This window comes from Solea solea, chromosome 19, assembly GCF_958295425.1.
Source record: "Solea solea chromosome 19, fSolSol10.1, whole genome shotgun sequence".
NCBI classification, from domain to species: domain Eukaryota; kingdom Metazoa; phylum Chordata; class Actinopteri; order Pleuronectiformes; family Soleidae; genus Solea; species Solea solea.
Genome location: NC_081152.1, coordinates 3,760,232 through 3,785,464, shown reverse-complemented (window position 1 = coordinate 3,785,464; position 25,233 = coordinate 3,760,232). Strand labels below are relative to the sequence as shown.

The following is a 25,233-nucleotide window of genomic DNA, read 5'->3' as shown; positions in this document are numbered from 1 at the left end:
GACTGGCGAACTGTCCAGGGTGTACTCCGCCTATCGCCCTATGTCAGCTGAGATTGGCACAGCACCTCCGCGATCCTCTGGTGCAGGATAAAGTGGTAGATGATGAATGGATGAAATAAGTCAGTTAATTTAATGTAAATTGTACTTTTCCCCTCAAATGTTCGCACTTTAATGTATGAATTTTTTTTTACTGTGAACATGGACGTCCCCCGGAAGTTGTTCTTCTTCGTGTGTATGAGGAGGCGGTTACTTACGTTGTGCCACGTTGATGGAGACCAGTGGGGACGTGGAAGTCCGTCTGCAGTACGCAACCGGTACCCGGTAGACTTGTGTTCGTGTGTTTTCCTCAACATTTAGTCCTTAAAGAAGAACCGAAGAGGGAATTGTGTCCAGTGTTTTTGTTTGCTTCATGTGTACGTTCATGTAAGAGGGAGCAAACAATACAAGGTAAGCCGGTCTACTCAAGTAATGAGCTCTATTTACACAGGCAGCTAACGGGCTACAAACCGTAGTAAATATATGCATCGGTAGCATGTACTACTTCACCCAGTACCATGTCCACAAAGTGACAATACACTTATTTACATTTGACCAGCTGCTGTGGCTGTTAGCTTCATGCTAACTCACTGTATTGTATGCGACACGCAGTTTCTTTACAATACATATCGTTTTATAATATACACCTGAGAAACTTAAAATGTAAATAAAAAAACCCAAAGAAGTTGATACGTGATTTTAAATAGCCTGTGCTGGTTTTTACAAAGACTAAAATTGAATTTACAAGGTAAACTATGTTAATTGGGAAATATTTCCTTGGCAGAGAATTCCTCAGTGCTATTGTTGCTGACCTCTGACCCTTGCTTGCATCGTTATTTTTATTTTTTTTTAAAAATAGGGTCATTCATCTATTCATTTTCTGCTGAATAGATGTATGACTATGTCTATGTCATTTTGACCCCACAACACACGATACATAACGACCTTATTTATTATTATCATCATTATATTGTAGTTGATATATTCCATATATTTGATATCATGGCAGTGAGACCGGTTTAAAATGTGTTGCAGAAACACTAGCTGTCTTTCCAGTGCAGCAGAACCATGTGACAATTAGTGTCAGTCAAAGTTTGCACTGGCTGTAACTGTGTAACTATTGTGTTTATTATAGTACACCACAATAGAGGGAAAACAGCTAAATATTGTCTCGTAAAAAGAGTCCCACACTTGTAATAACATTATGTATACCTTTGCCTTTTTCCTTTTAACATACTCTTACCTTTCATAGAATATTTTGACTTTATTTCATGTTGTAGTCAACTGAAAACATACATGCCCATTATGTACATTGAATGAATGAGTCAGTGGTTGCTGAGAGTGTTCCCGCTGTCCACACCTGTTGTTCAGGGATCCACTTTGTGATGGGGGACAGATTGTAGTCCCTGTTATGTGTTTGAATCAGTTTCACTTAGTTGCAGAGCTGTAGTCCTGTTATGAGCCATACTGAAGAGATAGTGACCTCAGGAAAGAAATTCAGGGAAAGAAAAAGCTTCTTAAAAAGAGTTCCAAGCTCAGCAGAGACTTTCGGGTTTGTCCTCAAAATTATGACCGTGTACAAAATCACATGCAAGATTTTACAAGCAGACTTGGAAAATAAAGTGTTCAAGAGATTACGATAAAAAAATAATAATAATGAGTGTATGGTCGTCCTTTTCTCTAGTGTATCTTTCATCGTGTTTTGTTCAGGTATCACTGCACAATGATGACATCTGTTCTGTTTTTTTCCAGAATGAAACTCAAAGAGATCAGCCGCACAGCCATCCAGAGCTGGAGTCCTGCTCAGCACCATCCTATCTACCTGGCTACAGGTATGAGCATGCAGAGCGCACCTGCACAGACGTGCTGCTGCTGACATGACAAATGACAGAGAAAATTATGCTGCATCATTTCCAGCATCATCCTATTTCATTTATTTTATATTAAGAGATCAAGTCATGTTCTGCAACTGTCCAGCATTGTCATTTTCAAATAATCTTCTTGTTATTTTCTCAAATAATTGATTGTTTAACAATAGAATGTGTGTAAATAATTACTGGTCTGACTTAGTCTGAAACACACAGACATTCTGTTTATTATAATGTATGAAAAAAGCAGCAAATCCTGAAATAAAGTTCTCATATTTCAGTTACTGTAATCATCAAATTTTTGGCTTTTGTTTGATTGCAAAATGACCTAAATAATTATTAATATAGATGCCAGTAAATGGTTAATAAAGCAGCTCTAGACCTAAAGCTTCATGTGCTCTGTATTTCTCTTTGCAGGAACATCAGCCCAGCAGCTGGATGCCTCCTTCAGCACCAATGCTTCCTTGGAGTTTTTCGAGCTGGACTTGGCTGATCCGTCTATGGAAATGAAGTCATGTGGCAGCTTCTCATCCACTTACAGGTTTTTAAAAGCTGCTCAATACATTGTTGTAGACCTCACTTTTTTGTAACTTATTTGAACCATAATAACCATGTCCCCAGCAGTTGAGAGCATGTCAGTTGAGTTAAGCTGAAAAGCTAAAATCAGAAATGTTGCTGTTTTCCATAAAATTGAAGTAAGAAGAAATTAACTGTCAGGTTGTCTAAATTTAATTGCAACTATTTTTGATAATTGAGTGTTTTTTAGTTCTTCAATCTTTTATCTCCTTAATGTCAATATTTTCTGGTTTCTTTGGTTAATATAACAAAGTAATAATTTTGCTTTGTGGAGAAAACAAGGCATTTGAGAACATCATTTTTCACTGTTGTCTGACATTTTATGGGCCAAACATCTAATGCATCCATCCATCCATCCATCCATTATCTACCGCTTTATCCTCCACCAGAGGGTCGTGGGGGGGTGCTGTGCCATTCTCAGCTGACATAGGGCGATAGGCGGGGTACACCCTGGACAGATCGCCAGTCCATCACAGGGCCACACATAGAGACAAACAACCATTCACTCTCACTCCTATGGTCAATTTAGAGTGACCAATTCACCTAATACAACTAATCCATTAATTGAAAAAATAATCCACAGCATTTGTCAGTGGTTTAAGTTGTTTTGTGTGTGCTGCTGTTCATGTTCTATTTGCTTTCCTCCCCACAGATATAACAAACTGGTGTGGGGTCCCTACGGAATGGATGACACCGGTCACCCGTCTGGTGTCCTAATCGCAGGAGGCGATAATGGCAACGTCATCCTGTACGACCCGGCAAAGATCATGGACGGGGAGAGTGACGTGATCATTGCTGAGAGTGACAAACACACAGGGCCAGTGAGGGCTCTGGACGTCAACCCGTTCCAGGTACGTCCCATTTGGACCACTGTCAGTGAAGTTAACATGCTTTGTCTTTCAAACTGTGACCTCATGTTGTGTTTTGTTGTCTCTTTGTTGCAGACAAACCTTTTTGCATCAGGTGGAAATGAGTCTGAAATCTATATCTGGGACATGAATAACTTTGGTTCTCCCATGACACCTGGACCTAAAACTCAGGTAGATTCTTTTTTGTCAGTTACACTTTAAATATGTTTATGCTTTGTAAGCCTTAATCATTCATTTAAATGTACTTGCATGTCCTTATGGTGTCAATATGTGAGGATACATTTGACATATCAGTCGTTATTTATGTTTTTTTAAAAGACCGAAAGCCTTTTTTTTGTCTTTAGAATGACGGTCTTGATTTATTTTCCTTTTTCAAAGAAGCTCAAGCCCAAGACAGAACAGAACAGTTGGAGACTGTGCTTAAAGTGTTAAATAACAAGAACTTGGTTTTGTGTGCATTTAAAACAAGTCTATAAACAAGTAAACATCAAAATATATTTGGAAATGTGTGATAGTTGGGGTTTGATTGCCATATAAATGCTGTGTTCGCTAAGATGTTGATGAATAAACGCTTCTGGTTTTGTCTTGTAGCCTCTGGAGGACATCAGCTGTGTGTCGTGGAACAGACAGGTCCAACACATCCTTGCCTCTGCCAGCCCGAGTGGCCGAGCTTCAGTGTGGGACCTACGCAAGAATGACCTCATTATTAAAGTCAGCGACCACAGCAACAGAGTATGTTGTTCATTTTGTTCTTATATGAAGTCTGACTCGTCACAATCCTCTGGTGCTTTTTACTAAATATTTTTGTCTGCGTTTGCATGGTTTTGTTTTTAGATGCACTGCTCCGGACTGGCCTGGAACCCAGAAGTGGCCACTCAGCTGGTCGTGTCCTCGGAGGATGATCGGATGCCAGTCATCCAGATGTGGGATTTACGTTTCGCTACCTCTCCGCTCAAGATTTTTGAGAATCACACAAGGTAAATAGATCTTTTGAGTTTGCGTAATTGTTTCCGCCTTCCTTTGCGGTCTTTAAATGTACATGCTGATGTTTTATATTCTCTTATTGTCAACAAATCCCATAAAACACCTAAGGCAACAATGAAAGTTTTTTGTTAGATGCTGAAATCCTATCTTATCTCTGACTAAAACCTGCATTGAATACTCACTCAAGCAGCCATAGCCATGCTGCATTGGGACCCATAAATGTGTCTTTTTATGTGTGTTTTCAATAACACATACATACAAAGGGCCAATTTACCGTTTCAAGATATTATTAGTTGTTACAGAAATAGCAGTAAAAAATGTTACGTTGTACAATGCACAAAATTGTAATTTTCAAAATTGTGAATTCAGTTGTCATGTTGAGTCACTCTGCACTACAATTGTCCCAGTATGCAATATTTCTTCTTGTTCATAGCTGTTCAAGTAATATGTGCACTGAATATACTCTTGCTCTTAAAACACTGAAGATGTTTAAGTATAGAGACACCGACTAACATGATTTTGTTTTTGGTCATTTCATGGGACTTGATGACAGGAAGAAAATATTATATATCAACAGCTTTTTTTTTTACATAACGGTGCCGGTCTTTATGTGCAGGGGTGTGCTCTCCATCTCTTGGAGCTTGGCTGATCCTGAGCTGCTCCTGAGCTGTGGAAAGGACAGCAGGATCCTGTGCTGGAATCCAAACACAGCAGAGGTAAAATTTGACTGTAAATGTCTCAAATGCCCCATTTAATCCTATGTTTTTAATGGGTTTTTGACCAGTGGGAATGTGTTTGATACATATTCTCCACTGGGTCAAATGACTCTGCAATGCACATGGTTTTTCATTGGCTTCAACTCTGATCAGCATTGGTGGGAACACTGGGTGAACACACTGATTTCTTCTTCATTTTTGGTAGTGATGGCATATTCCTACATCATTTCTGACACAACACTATGATGTGCATTCATCATTAAGCCATTAGAAGAGCTGTTAGCCATAAAGGATTGTAGCAAACCTTACTTTTTACAGCTCAGTATTTTTTTATTTCATCATTTGGATTCTTTGAAAGATGCGTTACAAGAGACCCCAAAGTATGATAATAAGTAATCATCCTGCTTAACTCAGGTGCTGTACGAGTTGCCCACCAGCAGCCAGTGGTGCTTTGACATCCAGTGGTGTCCCAGGAACCCTGCAGTGCTGTCGGCCGCAAGCTTTGACGGACACATCGGCATCTATTCCATCATGGGGGGCAGCAAAGAGTCGCAGAGTCAGAGGCACGCTGACCAGGTAAGATTACGCCATCAAAGACAAAAACATGTGTGTCTAACAGAGGGCAGCTTTGTAAACAAAGACAAGAGTTCTCCAACGCAGCAACAGTATAATCAGCTAATCTAATCGGAATGTGTTGGGATATACTGTATGTTATGTTGCATTTCGTTTCTGCTAATGTCGTCATTGTGTGACCCTCTTGTTTTCTGACACGTCATGCTCATCTCTGTAACAGATTAGTACCTCGTTTGGGAACATGGATCCTTTTGGGACAGGACAAACGTTGCCCCCGCTTCAGCTGCCTCAGTCCACTGCCCCTCCAGTTGCAGTAAACCCCTTGAAGAAGCCACCCAAGTGGATCCGCAGACCTGTCGGAGCCTCATTTGCTGTGAGTCTGGTTTATTTTACCTTTCATTACTATCAGATTTTTTTCTTTTCTGTGTGAAGCACTTACTATCTGTGCGGTTTTGGTTTGTTTACCCACAGTTTGGTGGGAAGCTGGTATCCTTGGAGAACTCAAAGCCTAACGCTCAACAACTCCAGCAGCCCACTTCACACGTTGTACATGTCAGTCAGGTCATCACAGAAACGGCGTTTTTGAAGCGCTCCGATCAGCTGCAGGCCACTCTGAACTCAGGCAGCTTTGTGGATTTCTGCCAAGAAAAGATCAGCACTGCGGAAAACGAGTTTGAAAAGACTATTTGGTCGTTCCTCAAGGTATGAAAATCAGGAAGAACTCTCAAAATCACAGGCAGCTTGGATATGTACAGTATAATTTTTACATTTACATTTTATGTATGTGAATATTTTGTTTTTTCAGGCTAATTTTGAGGGCGATATCCGCAGCAAGTTTTTGGAACTTCTGGGATACAACAAAGAGGAGTTGGCCTTAAAGGTGAAAACCTTTTTTAGGCTTTATATTGTTTTTTAATTAAATTTTTCCAGTTAATTAATGTGTATGTTGTGATCAATGTGAATTTCTTTGTCAGATTTCGGCAGCACTAGAAGAAAAACCTGCTGATCCCCCGAAGGTAAGATTGTTTTGATTTGTTTTTCACACTCAGCAGTTTTAACGAAAATGCTGTACAAAACAACACTGTACATTACCTGCTTGGTATCAAACCACAGACACAGTCAGGGAGCAGCATTCTGCAGCTGAACAGTTTCCTTTTTACTGAATTGAGATGCCTTTAACTTGCCCATCTCTACACTCCACATTCTTTCTCTGGCACTACTACAAAACTAAGCAAATCAAAGTTGGCAGCGATTAGTACCTCACTTCTTGGCTGAAATGCTGTAAACTGAATTTCTCTGTCTTTCTGTAATAGGGAAGTGTTGCAAGTGTCCATTATGATGCCTTATTTTACTTCCCTTTTTGAAACGACTCAGAGGAAGCTGGAAGAACATGCACAGGCACTGTCACTCATATTTGACTCTCTCTTTCATCTGAAGGGTTTTTGTAAACCGGTTTTCTCAACCATTTCTAGAGAAAAACTAGAGAAGTTTACAGTGCTTTTCCAGTTTCAGAGTTTACAGTTCTTCCTGGAGATCTAAAAAGTTGTTAATCTCACTCACCTACTGCTTTATCCTACACATGAGGGTCGCAGGAGTTGCTGGTGCCTATCCCACCTGACACAGGGCGATAGGTGGGGTCACACCCTGGACAGTTCAGCAGTCCTTTACAGGGCCACATATAGAGACAAACAACCATCCACTCTCACACTCCAGCCTACGGTCAATTTAGAGTGTCCAAATTACCTAATCCTCAAATCTGCATGCTTTTGGGCTGTGGGATGAAACTGGAGAACCTGGAGAAAAGTGTGCTAACCACTACACCAAGCTTGGTAATCTGTTCTAGTAAAATATACTGTAAGTGCTTACCATTATTGACAAAGAGACTGGCAGAAAGACAGTATTTCTGTAGCCAGTGTTGGGTTAGAGCTTTTTTTCCTCACTGCCACAACAGTTAGTTTAGTTGGAAGGTATCATCTTTCATTTGGTCTGTCAGAGATATGTCCGAGAGATATATCCTAAGCTATAGTTTTCCACGTGTGAATTAAATAGAAATGAGATAAAAAAACAACAACACATAAATAACAGGGCTCTAATGTGCGATGCACCTCCCTCCTTGCACCCGTTACCTTATATATTATGAAATATCTGTGTTCATCATGAAGTCAATTCTTCTTTTTTTACTACATTGGAAGTTCAGCTTTCATTCCTGACTCAGAACTGGTGTTTTCCTTCATCATATAGCTGGAGGCACCTGCTCCGGTCAGCCCACAGCCATCACCAAACCTCAGCTTCTTGCCCCCTGTGGACACTCCTGAGGCAGCGTTTGACATGATCGCTGCTGCAAACCTTCAGCCGGCTGCCACACTCGAACTGGACTCCACTCCCAAATCAGAGAGTGAGAAATCAGAAGCTGAAGATCTAGAGGACGATCTGCTAAATAGTGAGCCAGAAGAAATTGTAGATCAGTCTCTTCCTGAGGAGGACGAGGATGACAAGGAGGGGAAGGAAGAAGAAGAGGAGATCCCATTAGAAGAGGAGGAGATCCCATTGGAAGAGGTATAACTGTATATTTTTATTTATTTTTGGAGATGCTGTCTTATAGTCAAATTAACAAATTGCTGGTGAACTGAACTTTGCATTTGTGTGAGCTTGCTAACAGGAGGACTATAGGAATCAGATTGTAGGCTTCACAGAGCTGCTAGCATAGCTGTATAATATAACATCCTGCTGCACATTGGGGAGGGGATGAATAAATAGTATGAAGCATTTTTTGAACGTCTTTGGTGTTTCAGGAGATGGCAGCACCGGTGGAGGAGGAGGAGGAGAAGGAGGAGAAGGAGGAGGAGAAGGCGGCCATTCCAGCTTCAACCTCGTCTCCAGCTCAGGAGGCCACTCAAGCCCCAGCTCCAGCTGCTTCTGAAGGAGTCAGCCTCGGTGTCAGTCAAGGTAACAAGCCTGTCTTTTAAAGTCTGGTGTGTGTGTAGAAGATAAGCTTGCAAAAGCCAGTTTCTGTGGCTGTTTTGTTCTTGTAAAACAATTAAACATCTTGTTTCCCCTGCCAGATGTGGACGGGCTGATTATGCAGGCTCTGCTAACGGGAGACTTCGAAGGAGCTGTGGACCTCTGTCTCCATGACAACAGGATGGCGGACAGCATCATCCTGGCCGTCGCTGGAGGAGCCGAGCTCTTGGAGAAAACCCAGAAGAAGTATTTTACAAAAACACACAGCAAGATAACTAAGGTATGTAACAAATAGAGGGTTTTTAAAAGTGCTTTTGTGGTTGGAGAAGTTTTTTGTCAGTAGTATTAGATTTTATCCTTTGGATAAATGTGCCCAAAAAACACATGATAATCAATTTCCATAGGTCACAGCCTAATAATACACACACTGTAATCCAAAAGAAGGGTGTGAAGATTGTTCCTCACTATAAACACTTTGGAGCCATGATAAACAATTACCGTAATTGTTTTGAACCTAACACTGATGCTGTTCATAAAAAAAAAAAAAGTCCAGCAGCGGCTCTTTTTTTTAAGAATGAATTCAATGTAAGCAATCTTTCAATGACCAGTAAAAACAGACTAACAAAGCTTGTCAAAGTAGAGAGTCAGGTGATAGGGGTCCAGCAAGTCCAGCTGTCAGATTGGTCAACAAATACTCGACTGTCCTGACCACATGCTTTTAAGGAGTCACTTATTTTAATCATTGCTACTGTTGCCACTGTACATCCGTTTATATGAACATGAGTTGGCAATGTATTTAATTATCTCTACAATGTTTTTTTAAACGCTTTACAGTTCCTGGTTCAGTGTTCAGTGTGGGAGGAGTATTTTTGTTGTCTTGCAGATCAAATTTGCTTTGTGCTAGTGGTAAAAGTTGAAAGTTGATGTAACTGTGCTTTGTCCTGCAGCTGATCAGTGCAGTGGTGATGAAAGATTGGCATGACATCCTGAAGACATGCGACCTGGAGAACTGGAAGGAGGCTCTGGCTGCTGTCATGACCTACGCTAAGCAGGAGGAGTTCTCTACCCTCTGTGGTTAGTTTACCTACTTTATGTTGTTTCCTGATTCTGTGTTCAGGTGTTATTAGTTTCTTCTGTATCTCCTTTAATTAGTTTTTATTCTCTCAGCCATGAATTTCTACCTTCTCACTGAGCTTCTCTGTTTGTTAGATCTTCTCGGGGGCAGACTGGAAACAGCAGAGGTCGCTCAGCTGCAAGCCCAGGCCTGTCTGTGTTACATATGTGCTGGCAACGTAGAGAAACTGGTTTCTTGTTGGACCAAAGCTCAGAACGGACACTGCCCACTGTCCCTCCAGGTGAGTTGACAAACTCTGGAACTTGTAATACCAATACCTTTTTTTTTTTGGTCACTCTGATTAAGTAATATTAATAATACATTTTATTTATATGGCCCTTTTAAAGCTCTCAAAGACACTTTACAATTTAAAACCAAAGAAAAGGGAATACATACATACATACAAGTGCAAAGAAAACACAACAACAATATAGCACAAAAGGTTAGTGCAAAAGAAAAAAATGTTATAGGTTAAAGTCGGATTTGAAAAGGTGGGTTTTGAGGAGTGATTTGAAGGTGGATGGGTTAAAGGGGACATATTATACCCTATTTCCCCCATTAAAATAGTTCCCTGGTGTCCTAATGAACATGTCAGTGACATGCCTTGGTCAAAATACCATAAGGATGAAGCATCATAGCAGTTCAATAACCTTGCTAAGCCCGCCCCTTTCAGAACGCTCGGTTTTCGTGCATGGTCCCTTTATATGCAAATGAGACACAGGCAAACACACACCCACTTCTTCCAGGGGGTTTCTGATTTGTCCTCGTTACAGCGCTTTACAGCTCTATTCGTCTCCCCCTCCCTCCACTAGTTCTCTGACAATATCAACATGGCAGCGTGCGCAGAAAACAGCCAGAGTGCCGTCACAGGAAGAGACGTTCTACATAAGGATCGAGCCGAACAGTGCCGAACTGTTAATCAGTTAAAAACACTTAGGAACAGCACCACTGATCGCCAGCGGCGCGCGGCGAGCTGCATAAGCTGGCGCTGTATGTTACTGTATCAGACCGGTGACTATGCTCCGGAGACCTCGCCACCGCGGCACCGCTGATCGCCTCCGCGGCACCGCTGATCGCCAGCGGCGAGCGGCGAGCTGCCTAAACGCATACAGCGGCCGTTTAGGCGGCTCGCCGCGGTGGCGATCAGCGGTGCCGCGGTGGCGATCAGCGGTGCATAGTCACCGGTCTGCACCGGAGCTGGCGATCAGTCGCATACAGCGGCCGTTTAGGCGGCTCGCCGCGGTGGCGATCAGCGGTGCCGCGGTGAGCTGATTTTCACAGAGAGTGCAGCACCTCTGCACAGAGAGTGCAGCACCGCTGATCGCCAGTGGCGAGCGGCATAAACTGCCGCTCGCCGCTGTATATGTGATTGTATCAGACTGAGTCTGTGCTCCGGTCATGGAGGACGTACTGAACAAATATGTTTAATTAGGACGTGTCAGAATGGTCAGTTATGAGCTCTATGTGACCTTTTCTTAACAACGTGTGTGTTTGTACGTCGGTGAAATACGTCCCCTGACTAAATACGGCGACCGCTGGCCGCAGTCTAGTGCGAACACACGAACACACGTTTGCTGACTTTATCCGGCACATTAGCTTCATATATCAAATCCTCTGTGGAAGTTTGTGTAAAACACTGTGCTCCACTGTGCAGCCACGAACAGCACACTTGTCCCTCCGCGTTGACATAATACCGCTCTTCCTCCCTCGCCTGCACTCTCGCAGGGACAAGGTGGAGCTAAGGTGGAGCTCTCGAAGTAAACTTACTGGTGGGGTGGTAACATTCGCGGTGAAATGCGCATTATGACGTCATAAACGCAGGGAATTCAACATCGAGTGTTTTATCGCCTATACTTACACTAAGGGGGACCACGAAAACATGACGGAGTATTCTTTTTCCACACTTTGGTGACTGGTAGGGCCCCCAGAGTCCCAAATATAAGTATTAAAATGGTTAAAAAGTTGATTTTGCGTAATATGTCCCCTTTAAATTATTCTCATTATTAAAATATCACCATCAACATTGTTTACATCTATATTTACAAAACAAAACCATCATTCATCAGGAGCTGTGTTCATGAGGCCAATATTCTAATATTCACTCTCTGTTTGCTCTATTTTTGGTCTCCACCATCTCCTGAAAAACATGTCCAGCTCTAGAGCTTCTAACTGTTTCATGACGTTCACCAGCTGATACAGTGGACTGAATCTTTACCTTACCTATGTTAATGTGCTGCTGTGTTTCCGTCTCTCAGGACCTGGTGGAGAAAGTGGTGGTGCTGCGTCATGCAGTAGAGCAGACTCAGCGTTCAGGTCCCGCTGCTGTTGGCATTATACTGGCTGAGAGGATGAGCCAGTATGCCAATCTGCTGGCCTCTCAGGGCAGCCTGTCCACTGCCATCACCTACCTGCCTGACAATACCAACCAGGTATGAAGCACAGTCTAGTGCACCTGAACTGTTATATTATGGCACTTTTCCACTACACAGTTTGAGCACGGCTTGACTACTTTTTTTTTTTTTTTTTTGCTTTTCGATTGCCGATAGTAACTGGCGCTTTTTTAGTACCTGCTCTTGTGAGGTTCCAAGCAAGCTGAGCTGATACTAAATGTGATGTCAACAGACTGCTGGCCACTTATTGGCAAAGTGTTGGCACTGATATATTATTATATCATTCATTCATATGTTACAGAATTACCTCCCCTTTTTTTGAATGATAGGACTGGACAATTTCAACTTATCAGTTTTGTCTTTTGCTCAAAGCTAATTTGAGTACAAGAGGCTGTTTACAGATTGTTAGAATGAGTCACATTTCACATTACATTTCCCTCCTTGTGTCCATGCAGGTTGCCGTACAGCAGCTCCGTGACCGTCTCAGTCGTGCTCTGGGACAGCAGGCGGCAGCTCCCGCAGCTCCTGTACAAACCCAGAGAGTTCACACTCGGCTCCCTGCTCCTCGAGCTCAACCCAGCTCTGCGCTGCCCCGCCATCCCTTCACCCCGCTCCAGCCTGCCATGGTGCCGCAGCCCACTGCAGCAGCTCCAGTGCCCATGCTCACACCTGCCTCTGCCCCTGTACCTGCCCAGCAGCACTTTTACCAGCCCGTATGTTCCAGCACATTTACACTGTCACACTTATATGAAGTTTCATGATTCATAATCTGTTTTTGTCAGATATTTAAAGACACAGCAACTTACCAGCAAAGGCCTCATTTCCACTACCACTATTAATATATTAAAACGTGTAAGATAATGGTTTAAAATACATATCCTTAGATTAAATTATTCAGATAGATCACACTTATTATTTTGTTATTTAACACAAAAGCAGATACATACAGTATCTAAGTACATCTGTATGCACATATACATACACACAAATGTGCCTTTGACATTTACAAAAAGTAATGTAAAAATCAAGATTTGAGAAATCTATTGTTCCATCCCTATTGTAATAATCTATTAACACTTTGTGCCTTTTAGAAAAATTAGCAAATGATAATGCACAAAATTAATTTATTAAAATCCAAAGAGAAAAGTTCTTCAAGGCGCATTCGTTTGCACGAGTTTATGTATGAATACAGTATACGGTCAATGATAATCAGTGAAAATGAGAGGTTGTGTCTCATCTTTGTGTTAAATCTTTAAATCCTATTACTAGATATCCTTTAGGAGAAAGTGTGTTGTCATGATCTTATGTGTGTTAGGTTAGGAATACAATTCATATAGATTATAGTTTGGGGTTATTAAACCTGAGCACAGTCTGCTCTTCACCCCGTTCTTCCTCTGACAGTGACCTCATCTCCTCGCTAAATAACCACCTGTCTGCCTGGTGAAGTTGTCTAAAAATTCCATTCTGGCCAGGGTTTAAATCACAAGTATTTATTATGAATGTGCTTATTGCACCACCAACGTCTTTATTTTTTGTTTTCAGTTGATTGTGTTCTTGTAATTTGAATCCTGGCTAATCTTAAACCCTCTGTCATTCTCGCTGGTTCAGTGCTCGCGCATTGTGTGTTTGGTGTTTTCCTTCCCCGTGCCACGGCCATCATTTGGCATGTGCCGTGTGTCTTTGTGTGCTTTAGGCGAGGGTTGCTTCCACTGTCACCTCCTGGAGTAACCAAGCCCCCACAGCTTTCCCCAATGTCCCTCCTACTCCTCTTCAAGTAGGCAACGCCTCAGACCAGCAGGTACACGCACTGACCTCTACCCATTCAGCCTGTGTTCTTGCACACAGAATAACTTCATATACCTTGTTTTTGATAATAAGTCCATTGCCTGATATGCTATGTCTGTGGTAATGCCTCAACACCTGAACTGCTCTTCTCCACTCCATTTCCTGCTGATAATATGACCATTTCCTGTGTGTCCTTGGATGCATGTGCTTCCCTTAGGTTCCATCCCTATAGTAATTTTCACCTGCACCTGCTATTCATGTAAATCTGGTCTACTATAGCCTTGAAAAACAATGCTGTCTTTGTTTTAGTTTTAAGGCTCGGGCAACATAATTTTGTACAGGCAGATCTTTAAAAACAATGATGCAGTTACCCACATATACTTCTCCTGGTTGGATTTACTTTCGCTGTAAAGCAGTGTTTAGATCTCATGTTGCCGGGTGAGATTCCCGTGCTGCACGCAGGAAGTGATTCTTTTTATGTCAAGACAGACAGATGGATGAAACAGTAACATTTAATATGATACAAAGAAGTGCCCACAACAAGTTTCAGAAGTGAACTATATTGCTCAGAAATCATCATGCCTTAGTTTAACACTTCTTGTCCCCATCTGCACCGGCTATGCTGCTGTATAAACAAAAGCTCCCTCAGTCAGGTCTAAATAATCTCATCAACAACAACAAAAATCACAGTAAAGTGACACAGTGCACCTTTAACACTTCACAACACAAATGTTTTTCCTCGCTAGTAGTACTTTCTGACATTTCTACATATGATATACATTTCCAGGTTTGTCTGAAAACGGCATTATCAAATGAAAACATAGTAGTATGGATGTCGCCTCACTCTCTCTATTTGTTTCTCTGGCAGCCCCATTACTAACGTAATGCGACTTGCATAGTTTTTTATAAATTACAAACAATGTTTTAAATCAAAAAAGGGCAGAAATGTCCCTCTGTCAGCATAAAAAAACTCTCTGTCTCTCTGATTCCATCTCTTTACAGACCTCTCCTCTTTTGTTTTGAGGGATAGTTTCTGAATTACTTTTCTGTCTGTATTTTTCTTTCCCCAGGTAGAGCCGCCAAACTCCATGTACGGGATGCCATCCTCCGGCGCAGCTGCTGGTCCTCCAGCCTCCTCCACTCCTGCGTACATGTACTCCCATCAGTACCAGCGTAAGTGTTTTACAGCTTATGGAAGCAGAAGAGTTTGCTCTGTATAAAACTGGGGTCGTTGAATGTCTTCTATAATTGAAGTTTGCATTATATGTAACTTAAAATAGAATTAGCTACTTTGCAGTTCCTGTTTGTACAGTAGTCATGATATACAGGCAAGTATCGATTAATTACTTCACAAAGAAGAAAACGTAAAAATGTGGTTATTATGCAGCCTCCACATTTATGCAGGAAATGCATTGATAGCTGTCTGTGCTTCCACGAGTATTTTGCAAACAGCAGCTAGTAAAATATTGAGTGCACTTTTAATGTAACATTATTGTTTTATTACCTTGGCAGATAGGTGTGTTAGCAATTAGCTCCACCAAGAATGTTGTGTTTTTGCTGATGTTTGTCTGTTTGTGAACATCATAACCCCAAAAGTACAGAACAGATATTGATGTAATTTTCTGGGGGTTTACTGTAGGTTATGTTCCAGTGAAGAAAGTATTAGATTTCGGTGGCGATCCAGACATGAAAACTGAGTGGTCTTGACAGAGGTTTGTGCTCTCCGAGTGCTCACTCTGGTTGAAGTTTTTCTTTCGAGTATCACCCTATATCTCTGTACTTTTATTATAAGTCCACTGCAGTTTCAATGACAACTTAAAGCCAGATTAAGAATACTTTGATTGCAATTGATTTCTCTCACCTGATAAAGTCAGGCCAGGACCTGGATAGATGTAACAAAGACAATCCTATCCAACTGAAAATTTAACACGCACTAAGTGTATCAGTGAGGTGCAGATCTCAGAAAGGTCACATACTATGTAAGCATTAAGGCACACATGCAGTTGTGTGTGGACTGAGCTCAAAGTAAACAAGTATCCTGATCCATATCAGTGTATATGCTCTGTTATTCTATCACTGGACTTCTCTTGGACTGATTTGCATTTAATCTCATGTTGACAAATCTGGCAGAAGAGGAGCTCAAAGCATCAATACATTAGACCAGAGCTTTCCAAACCTCCCAAGGCTTCACTCCTCAAAAACTTTCTTGCCCACATTCAGATTTGTACAAGAATGTAGCCTAACTCTCTGCAGTCAAATGATAACACTGGAAATACAATATTTGGTCTGTATTATCAATAATCAGAAATAATTATGATTACCAACTATTATAACTATAACTATAGACGGTGCTTAAAAGATGTATTAGACCACCATCAAATGAAATGTTTATGCCACAGATGCCCTAAATTAACAGCATTAATTGAAATGTTTTTAATGTGAAACTACAATCATTGTTTTCCATGAATTTTCACATTTACAACAGAAAAAACAATATAGTTCATCATTATTTCATTATTGATTAAATTATTAACATTTTTAGTTTTAAACAAGTATTTGGAAGATTTCTAAAATATTGTTTTCTCATTTTTATGACTGGTGGTTTAATAAATTTGTTAAGCACTGTATATACTGTACTGCGAAAGAAAACGTGGAATTATGTAGCAATATAAAACACAATGGAATATATTTTAGATTTTAAACTTTGCTTTGCACACTTCTGCCACCTCTGGCATCCATACACACGACAGGTTTGCATCAGAAGGTGGCACATAAGCACAACACACAGCTTTTCTCCTCTCATCTTTAAAACACTTGCAAACATTTCCTGTCGGAAAATGTTTGACTGTTGTGTGCTGTTGTTTTTTTAGTATTAGTCACTAACAGAAAATAATATAACCGTGTGTCTATCGTTGGCATGTTGTGTCTTGAGTCTTATGTATGTCTTACAAGCTAAACAAATAGCATGTTAGCATGCATCGCACTGTATCTACTCTTCATCCGTTTTTTTTTGGTCCGTCATGCATGATAGAGTTTGTTTAACATGCAGCAGTTTTTCCTCTAACAGCATCTATTGTTTCCTGTGTGACTCTCAGCCTACCCCCAGGTCAGCCAGTACCCACCTGGAGCTGGGGGGGCATCCATCTATCAGCCACTGCCCTACCCCTCCTCTCTTTCTGCAGAGCCCTCCTCCCCTCCTCACCCCCCCGGCTTCCTGTCTCAGTACACTCAGTCAGTCCCCTCTCAGCCAGTGCCTCTATTCTATCCTGGACAGACTCCCATCAGCCACTGCCTGTCCTCATCTCCACCCTCCCATCCTCCTTTCTTTCCCTCTGCCGCCTCTTCTGCCTCCTCCTTCTCTGCTCCTCCATCCTCCGGAGCATCTTTCCAGCATGGTGGGCCAGGATCTCCTGTGTCGTACATGCCTCCTCCTCCACCGACTGGAGTCCCAGGTACACAAATTGACCCTGAACCCGAACTGAGCCCCGCTTCTCAGAAGAGGTCTGCATGGCTCCGCCCTTTCCTCAGGAGCATCTTCTACTCACCGCTTAGAATTAAACTCCTGAAGATATAAACACAGACTCTGTATACAAAAGGACATAGTCTTCCAGGTTAAAATGTGAAGCCTGGGAAGTAGGACCAATGTAGCAGTTAGCCACCAGGGGGCAACTCCAAAAAGTTCCAAAAAGACCTCCATTTAAATGGAAATCTATGTGAAAAAAAGTCTAGTTCTCACTTGATTTATATCGATAAACAGTTTTCTGAGGAGTTTATAGTCTCAGTCAGTAGTTTCAGCTTAGCACATGATGTCAGTTTTATAGATTATGTTCCCATTTAGAGGAAAATAGATGATAAAGCATGGCACATATGAGTCAAATTGGTGCCTGTGAATGCCCTGTTTCAAAAACTGTTGTGACACCGATCAAATCCCACATCTGGAGGCTTCAAAATGGAAGACTACGTTCATTTTGATATCCAAAACATTCTGTGGATACAAAACCAATCAATCAGGCCATGATTTCCTTATTCCATATTTACTATATGATCACATATGATTATGATCTAATATTTCAGCCAATCAATTCAACCAATCTGTGGAGTAGATCTGAGGTGGGTCTTCAATTACAGTTGATTTCCAGTTCATGATCAAAGGCGGTATGTTGTGTTCATTATCGATTAATCTCTCCATCTGACCTCCACTGATGAGTTGTTTGGCCCAGAAAATGGTGAAAAATGTCATGCCATTGTTTTCTAAACCTCAAGTGTCTTGTTTTGTCTACAAACCAAAGGTAGTTAGTTTTTTTTATTTGTTTAATGTAAAGAAACCAGAACACATTTACATTTTCGAAAACATTCAATCTGCTAAATTATGGAAATAATTGGTGATCAATGCGGTAATGGATTAAATGTTACACTCCTACAGCAGTGAGACTGAGAGTCACCTGGTTTTTTTGTGATCTGCAGGACCTCAAAATGGCTGGAATGACCCTCCAGCTCTGAACAGGGCACAAAAGAAAAAGGTAACTCAAGTGTACTGTATAACAGTAGGCATTCTATACATGCATATATACATATATATATATATATATATATATATATATATATATATATATATATATATATATATATATATATACACACACACACACTGCAAATATCTGTACAGTGTATCAAACTGTTGTTCATCTCCATCTATGTAAGGAACAGACAGTGTTTGCATGTTTTAAGTGCAGTCTATTCATTATTCAGCAGGTTCTTGAGAACTACACTCCGCCTACACCTATCACGGCTCCCATCATGCCTCAGCCAGGCTCTGACCCTCAGGCGCAGTCTATGCCCACAGCAGGTCCTCAGGCTGTGATCCAGGGACAACATGGTGCCCAGATCCCCTACTCAGGCCTGCAACAGCAACAGCAGCAGCAGCAGTTTCCCCCACCATCCATGAACGCCGCAATGCCCAAGACAAGTACGGAGGGGGCGCCAGGGGCACCAACTGGAGATGTCATACAGGTACATGCAGAATATAAATACTACCAGATTGCATAGTGTGTCCATAGACTGTACATAAACATTTACTATAATGGCATCATTATCTATTGATTAGGCCTGCAGCTAACGATGGAGACCATTAGCTCCTCAGGAAAGGTTTTTACACTTGTTATAAATCAAGTGAGAAGTAGAAGCTCCTTTCCCCCACAGACTTTCATTCAAATGGGTTTCTTTCTGCCACCAGAGTGTGATTCTGCGCACATATTTTGAATAGTATTATTATTCTACTGCAGTTTCTGTTTTTTATGTTTGAAAAAAAGAATTAAACTCAAGCCAAATGAGATGAATAAAATGAATGAATAATCTCAGGCGTGATTAAATAAGAGGCAGTGGCAAAAGCCAGGATTTAAAATAACTCAGTATATTCATTTAACACAAAGCATTTATTCACACTGAAGTGACGTCTTTTAATAGCACGATTAACTGAGAAAAACACCCAAAGGGTTTTTTTCCTGAACATGTTTAGTCTTATTTAATTTAAGCTAAGGGGACATATTATACCCTATTTCCCCCATTAAAATAGTTCCCTGGTGTCCTAATGAACATGTCAGTGACATGCCTTGGTCAAAATACCATAAGGATGAAGCATCATAGCAGTTCAATAACCCTGCTAAGCCCGCCCCTTTCAGAACGCTCGGTTTTCGTGCTTGGTCCCTTTACATGCAAATGAGACACAGGCAAACACACACCCACTTCTTCCAGGGGGTTTCTGATTTGTCCTCGTTACAGCGCTTTACAGCTCTATTCGTCTGCCCCTCCCTCCACTAGTTCTCTGACAATATCAACATGGCAGCGTGCGCAGAAAACAGCCAGAGTGCCGTCACAGGAAGAGACGTTCTACATAAGGATCGAGCCGAACAGTGCTGAACTGTTAATCAGTTAAAAACACTTAGGAACAGCACCACTGATCGCCAGCGGCGCGCGGCGAGCTGCATAAGCTGGCGCTGTATGTTACTGTATCAGACCGGTGACTATGCTCCGGAGACCTCGTCACCGCGGCACCGCTGATCGCCACCGCGGCACCGCTGATCGCCAGCGGCGAGCGGCGAGCTGCCTAAACGCATACAGCGGCCGTTTAGGCGGCTCGCCGCTGGCGATCAGCGGTGGCGCGGTGGCGATCAGCGGTGCCGCGGTGGCGAGGTCTCCGGAGCATAGTCACCGGTCTGCACCGGAGCTGGCGATCAGTCGCATACAGCGGCCGTTTGGGCGGCTCGCCGCTGGCGATCAGCGGTGGCGATCAGCTGATTTTCACAGAGAGTGCAGCACCTCTGCACAGAGAGTGCAGCACCGCTGATCGCCAGTGGCGAGCGGCATAAACTGCCGCTCGCCGCTGTATATGTGATTGTATCAGACTGAGTCTGTGCTCCGGTCATGGAGGACGTACTGAACAAATATTTTTAATTAGGACGTGTCAGAATGGTCAGTTATGAGCTCTAAGTGACCTTTTCTTAACAACGTGTGTGTGTTTGTACGTCGGTGAAATACGTCCCCTGACTAAATACGGCGACCGCTGTCTAGTGCGAACACACGTTTGCTGACTTTATCCGGCACATTAGCTTCATATATCAAATCCTCTGTGGAAGTTTGTGTAAAACACTGTGCTCCACTGTGCAGCCACGAACAGCACACTTGTCCCTCTGCGTTGACATAATACCGCTCTTCCTCCCTCGCCTGCACTCTCGCAGGGACAAGGTGGAGCTAAGGTGGAGCTCTCGAAGTAAACTTACTGGTGGGGCGGTAACATTCGCGGTGAAATGCGCATGCTGACGTCATAAACGCAGGGAATTCAACATCGAGTGTTTTATCGCCTATACTTACACTAAGGGGAACCACGAAAACATGACGGAGTATTCTTTTTCCACACTTTGGTGACTGGTAGGGCCCCCAGAGTCCCAAATATAAGTATTAAAATGGTTAAAAAGTTGATTTTGCGTAATATGTCCCCTTTAAGCTAATCTTCCTTCAGTGAGTAGTCGGGAGGGAATAAGTGAGTGAACAACTTTGGTAAAGGAATATAAGATTAGCCACGCTCACTCGGTTTGATCCCCTCAGCCTCTGCAGTCCATCCCTGCTGAGAAGATCATGAAGAAGCCGATCCCTGATGAGCACATGGTCCTGAAGACCACGTTTGAGGGGCTCATCCAGAAGTGTTTGGCTGTAGCCAAGGACCCTGTGAGTCTGTCTGATGAGAACGACACTGTTTATCTCTGCTCCAACAAAGTGCTTTGACAAATATTTAGCCGGACTCGTTTTCTCTTTTTTTAACAGCAAACTAGGAGGAAACTTGATGAGGCAAACAAACGTTTGGAAGCGCTTTATGACAAACTCAGAGAGCAGACGGTGAGTATTGGGCTCGATTGGGTTTTTTGCACCATGGAAGAGGAAATTGAGCAAAAACATTAATTGGTTGTATAATTTTATTTGAGTGACACAATACTGTATGTCAGAATCTCACAACACACACTCAAAAAAAAAACAACTATACCTTTTAAATGAATTGGTTATAAGTGGTTCATTTTGCCATACATGTTGCTTCTCCTTGTCCACATATTTAAATATTAATTATCAAATGAGAAGTAGTCAAGTGTTATACACAGCTGTGAAGGAACAGTAAAAATCCCAATAAATAATTGCATGGTTTCATTGCTATCATTCAGACTTTGTCAGGTATTGTTTATTTATTTACTTATTTATTTTCCTCCAGCAAAGCAACTGTTTCTGAAAAAGTCTTCAAGTCAAGAGCCCCCTCCCCTGACCTTTCACCTTCTGCTTTTGTTCCCTCCAGCTCTCTCCAGCCATCGTAGGAGGACTGCACAACATAGCCAGGACCATTGAGTCCCGATCCTACACCGAGGGCCTCAACATCCATACCCATATAGTCAGTAACAGCAACTTCAGCGAGACATCGGCGTTTATGCCCGTACTCAAGGTGGTGCTGACACAGGCCAACAAACTCGGGGTCTGATCTGGCCAAAAAAATAAGTACATCCCACCTTCAAACTCCTCAAGAGTGGAGAATGACCAGTCAGGGGATCGACCGGCGTTTTAAATTGTTGGTCGCTTGATTCGCAGGGAGTTCCTTTAGACTCGAATTGCAAATGATGAAGAATTCAAAGACGTATGGAAAAAAACTACTGTAAAATTCTTCTGTGTGCCATTCACATTTTTCTCACACAACAACACAAGTCATGTTACAAATCGGTTACACGCAGCGGAGCAAAAACAGAGCCCAGTGCAAAATGGATGCACGCAACAGTTTAAGGGCTAGAGTTTTATTAAAGGACCACCGTGATCTGCCAGAAATCCACACTAAATATTAGTCTTTGATTCACACATGTTGTCATAATGTTTTCAAATGTAGATGATTAATCAGTCTTGCCTTTGGTGAGCAAAATGTAAGGAATGCAACGTTAAAGCATGTTTGGTCATGGACACTAATGTTGGATACAAAGGAATTTAAGGTCAAATTAGGAAAAGCAACAGGAGATTCAGGAATTTTTAAGGGCATTTTATCTACTCGTTTAAAAATCAATGAAATTTTAGTCAATTAAAAATATAATAATAATTATATCCTGCCTTTTATTTGTTTGGCTTCAGCAGCAAACTGCAGTGCAGCATGGTTTTGTGCACACAACAAATCATGAATTAAATATTAGCTTGTTCCATTTTTGTAGTCTTTTAATATTTGTGCAATACAATAAAGCTCCGAAACCCCTTTTTTAATCTATAAACAAGTCATTTTTAAAAGTGCAATCGCTCGCTTCATGTTTTATCATGTAACCGTGTAATGGTCTGCATGCTTTTCGCAGTAGATCGGCAAAACAGGAGAGAGGTGGAATAGAGAAGCTTTTGTTTTTACTGCAGAACACAGAAAATTGATTAAAAGCAGGTCATTGTCTTACTTTAAATTAGGGATGGATCAATACCACTCTTTGTGTGTCCAATACCAATATGAAAATTGTCTTTTAATCCTTTTAAACAACTCGGCTGTTAATAACACAGTCGTGCTAATGCATTTACCAACCATTTCAAAAACATACTCGAAGTGTGTAACAAATATTTTGCTCCTTCCTTGCCAACAGCATAAAAGTTAATGGGCCAGTTAATAAGAATTAGTGATATCTTATGCCTTCATATACCAGATAGTCATTATCCTTTTGGCCCTGGTATACTTCCGTGCAAATGCCATGCGTGTCACATATTGCGGACCCTAGTATACTCTTGCACCATCGGGCAGGGGCTGGTTTCGAGGGTCGCCAGGTAGCGGCTCGGATGAATATCCTTGACTTCATCTGTTGTTGAAATGTTTTTTCTGCTTGGTGAGCGGGGCTTAATACTCCACCTGCTGGTGGGGCAGAAACTCCGTTCATGCATGTGCTGTCCATGCACGGTTACAAAATCTAAACTGCGTCATTCCCATGATGCGTGTGGGGTCCACGTGTGCTGTGCGTGGAAGTATACCAGGGCCTTTAATCTGCTATAGTGAGCTTCTGCTTCAAAAATACAAAACACACACACTCTGGCTGGTCTGTCCATTCAGGGCTACTGTAGAAACATGACAGCGCAAGTTTGCAGTCGCTGTAAAGCAAGGCTCTTTGATAAAGTACATATAAAAGTGTTATCTTAAGGCTATGAAAACTTAGACGGTACTTTGATTTTTTTTTTTTGCATTCTGGTCACGTGATGGCGGTGGCACACATCTCTCCTTCGTTTACATAATGTAGAGTCTATGGAACATATCAGATTCAACGTTTTGTCTTTTTGACCACCAGTATCGGATCGATTCATCCCTACTTTAAACCAGTCGTCTCCTTTATCTGCATTAAAAATAACGTTAATCGTTTTTATGGACTTAATCTGACATTTGCTTGTACTCTAATCCCGCATCTAATGACTTCCTGTCACCACTGGTGTCACTACATTCAACACATTGGACCAAGATATTGTCAGTGTGTCCGATACGTCGATGCAAAACAGGTGCAGTCCCACCTGTTGAGGACATTCGATGATGTTTGTTTTGCTTTTGCTGTCTTGTTTCTTTCCTCACATCTAATGTGTAATCACAAGTCTAAGCAGAGTGCAATGAACATCTCCGCTTTTATGGAATTTAAAAAAATATGCATGCTTCAACACAACGCTTAAAGTCGTCTTAAACGGCATTGGAGGTAATTATCTGCTAATTAATTCAGGCCTCAGAAAGAATCTAGAAACAGACTTTGTGCTTGATTTTCATTCCTACTCCAATGAGGGCTGCAGTCTGAGTGGTCAACCTCACTTTGTGTTGTTAATAAAAGGAAACAAGTCTTTGTTTTAGACTGACTACATGCAATATTTTCAATAAATAGTATTTATTTACAATGTGGTGTCCCCTTCTTCTGATTTCACTCACTTTCACAGTTTTTTGCTGATCATGGTTAGGGTTAGACAAACAGTTGTCTGAAGTTTTGAAACTCAACTCGTAATCTATTAAACAAATTATCTTCAAACTCAATATTTAAACAGACAAACTGGTGAACTTTACTTCAATGCTGTCTAAAAGTTTTTAGTTATACCTGGCTAAACCTTACACAGCCTGGTACTTAAAGGAGGATTCAGTTTGTGTTCTAACTATATATTTTAGATTCTGTAATTTATGGTACTGCTGAACTATCGGTTCCGTGCAGCCAGGGATTAGCGGAAGAGTGGGTCGTCTTGACACTGGAAGATCTGGGTTCGATCCTCGTCTCTGTAAGTTTACATTCTTTTTGTTTCGAATGTGTATGACAGGTGTGCTTTGAGTGGCTATCAAGACTAAAAAAACATTTAATATAGACCATGTTCATAGTTGTGTTCAGTAGCGTGTGCAGGCATTTCAGGGGGGGCAGGGACTTAAGTGAAAAAGGGGCACCCCCTGTAGAAATGTTAAATCTTGTACTTACATATTTATTTATTCCAATAGCCACATACCCATGCATGTGTTACATTAAAAAAAAAACTGCTGTCTGAATTTTTGGTCCTTATACATTTGACAGTTGATGCCATGGGCCACATTAAAGGATAAAACATACAATTAAAAAAAAGAGATATCTTTCAGATGGGGCTTTACCTGCTCAGGTGGCAAGAGTCGTCTGTGTCTGTGAGTTTATCCTGTTTCAAGACCTTGCTTCTTGGGTCCTTATAAAATGCACACAGTACTATAGTGTATATTCAAAACACAACAATCAATGATATGTTATACCTCCAGAGACAATAATGTCCACACAGACAACTGTGAAAAGAGGTATACCACTACAGCTTTTAACACGACTTTTGTTTTGAAGGATGGACGCCCAC

The 25,233-nt window shown here is 41.6% G+C and overlaps 1 protein-coding gene across 5 annotated transcripts; it reads left to right on the top strand.

Moving 5' to 3' along the window:
* The first annotated feature begins 251 nt into the window (after positions 1-251).
* On the top strand, positions 252-23,328 carry sec31a (SEC31 homolog A, COPII coat complex component). Of its 5 annotated transcripts, none has more exons than XM_058616583.1 (28): positions 252-447; positions 1,789-1,868; positions 2,322-2,445; positions 3,133-3,331; positions 3,425-3,520; positions 3,941-4,081; positions 4,184-4,326; positions 4,950-5,049; positions 5,464-5,625; positions 5,843-5,995; positions 6,094-6,324; positions 6,428-6,502; positions 6,597-6,638; positions 7,864-8,178; positions 8,415-8,568; positions 8,685-8,863; positions 9,531-9,657; positions 9,793-9,938; positions 11,953-12,126; positions 12,543-12,800; positions 13,781-13,885; positions 14,943-15,045; positions 16,968-17,324; positions 18,337-18,392; positions 18,625-18,882; positions 20,974-21,093; positions 21,190-21,261; positions 21,707-23,328. In XM_058616583.1, the coding sequence occupies exons 2-28, from the start codon at positions 1,790-1,792 to the stop codon at positions 21,884-21,886; spliced, it is 4,149 nt and encodes a 1,382-aa protein (XP_058472566.1). In that variant the 5' UTR covers positions 252-447; position 1,789; the 3' UTR covers positions 21,887-23,328. The 5 variants fall into 5 exon arrangements, with proteins under 5 accessions (XP_058472566.1, XP_058472567.1, XP_058472564.1 ...); XM_058616581.1 differs by having other exon boundaries at positions 253-447; positions 18,622-18,882; XM_058616584.1 differs by lacking the exon at positions 13,781-13,885 and having other exon boundaries at positions 18,622-18,882.
* The last annotated feature ends 1,905 nt before the right edge of the window (positions 23,329-25,233 follow it).

What these genes read in the sequence shown, in the direction of transcription:
- sec31a (XM_058616581.1), top strand. Translation starts at nt 1,790, where the DNA reads ATGAAACTCAAAGAGATCAGCCGCACAGCCATCCAGAGCTGGAGTCCT. An exon ending in TCAGCGACCACAGCAACAGA is followed by an intron (nt 4,082 to 4,183) that starts GTATGTTGTTCA and finishes TTTTGTTTTTAG; the next exon opens with ATGCACTGCTCCGGACTGGC. An exon ending in ACTGCCCACTGTCCCTCCAG is followed by an intron (nt 9,939 to 11,952) that starts GTGAGTTGACAA and finishes TCCGTCTCTCAG; the next exon opens with GACCTGGTGGAGAAAGTGGT.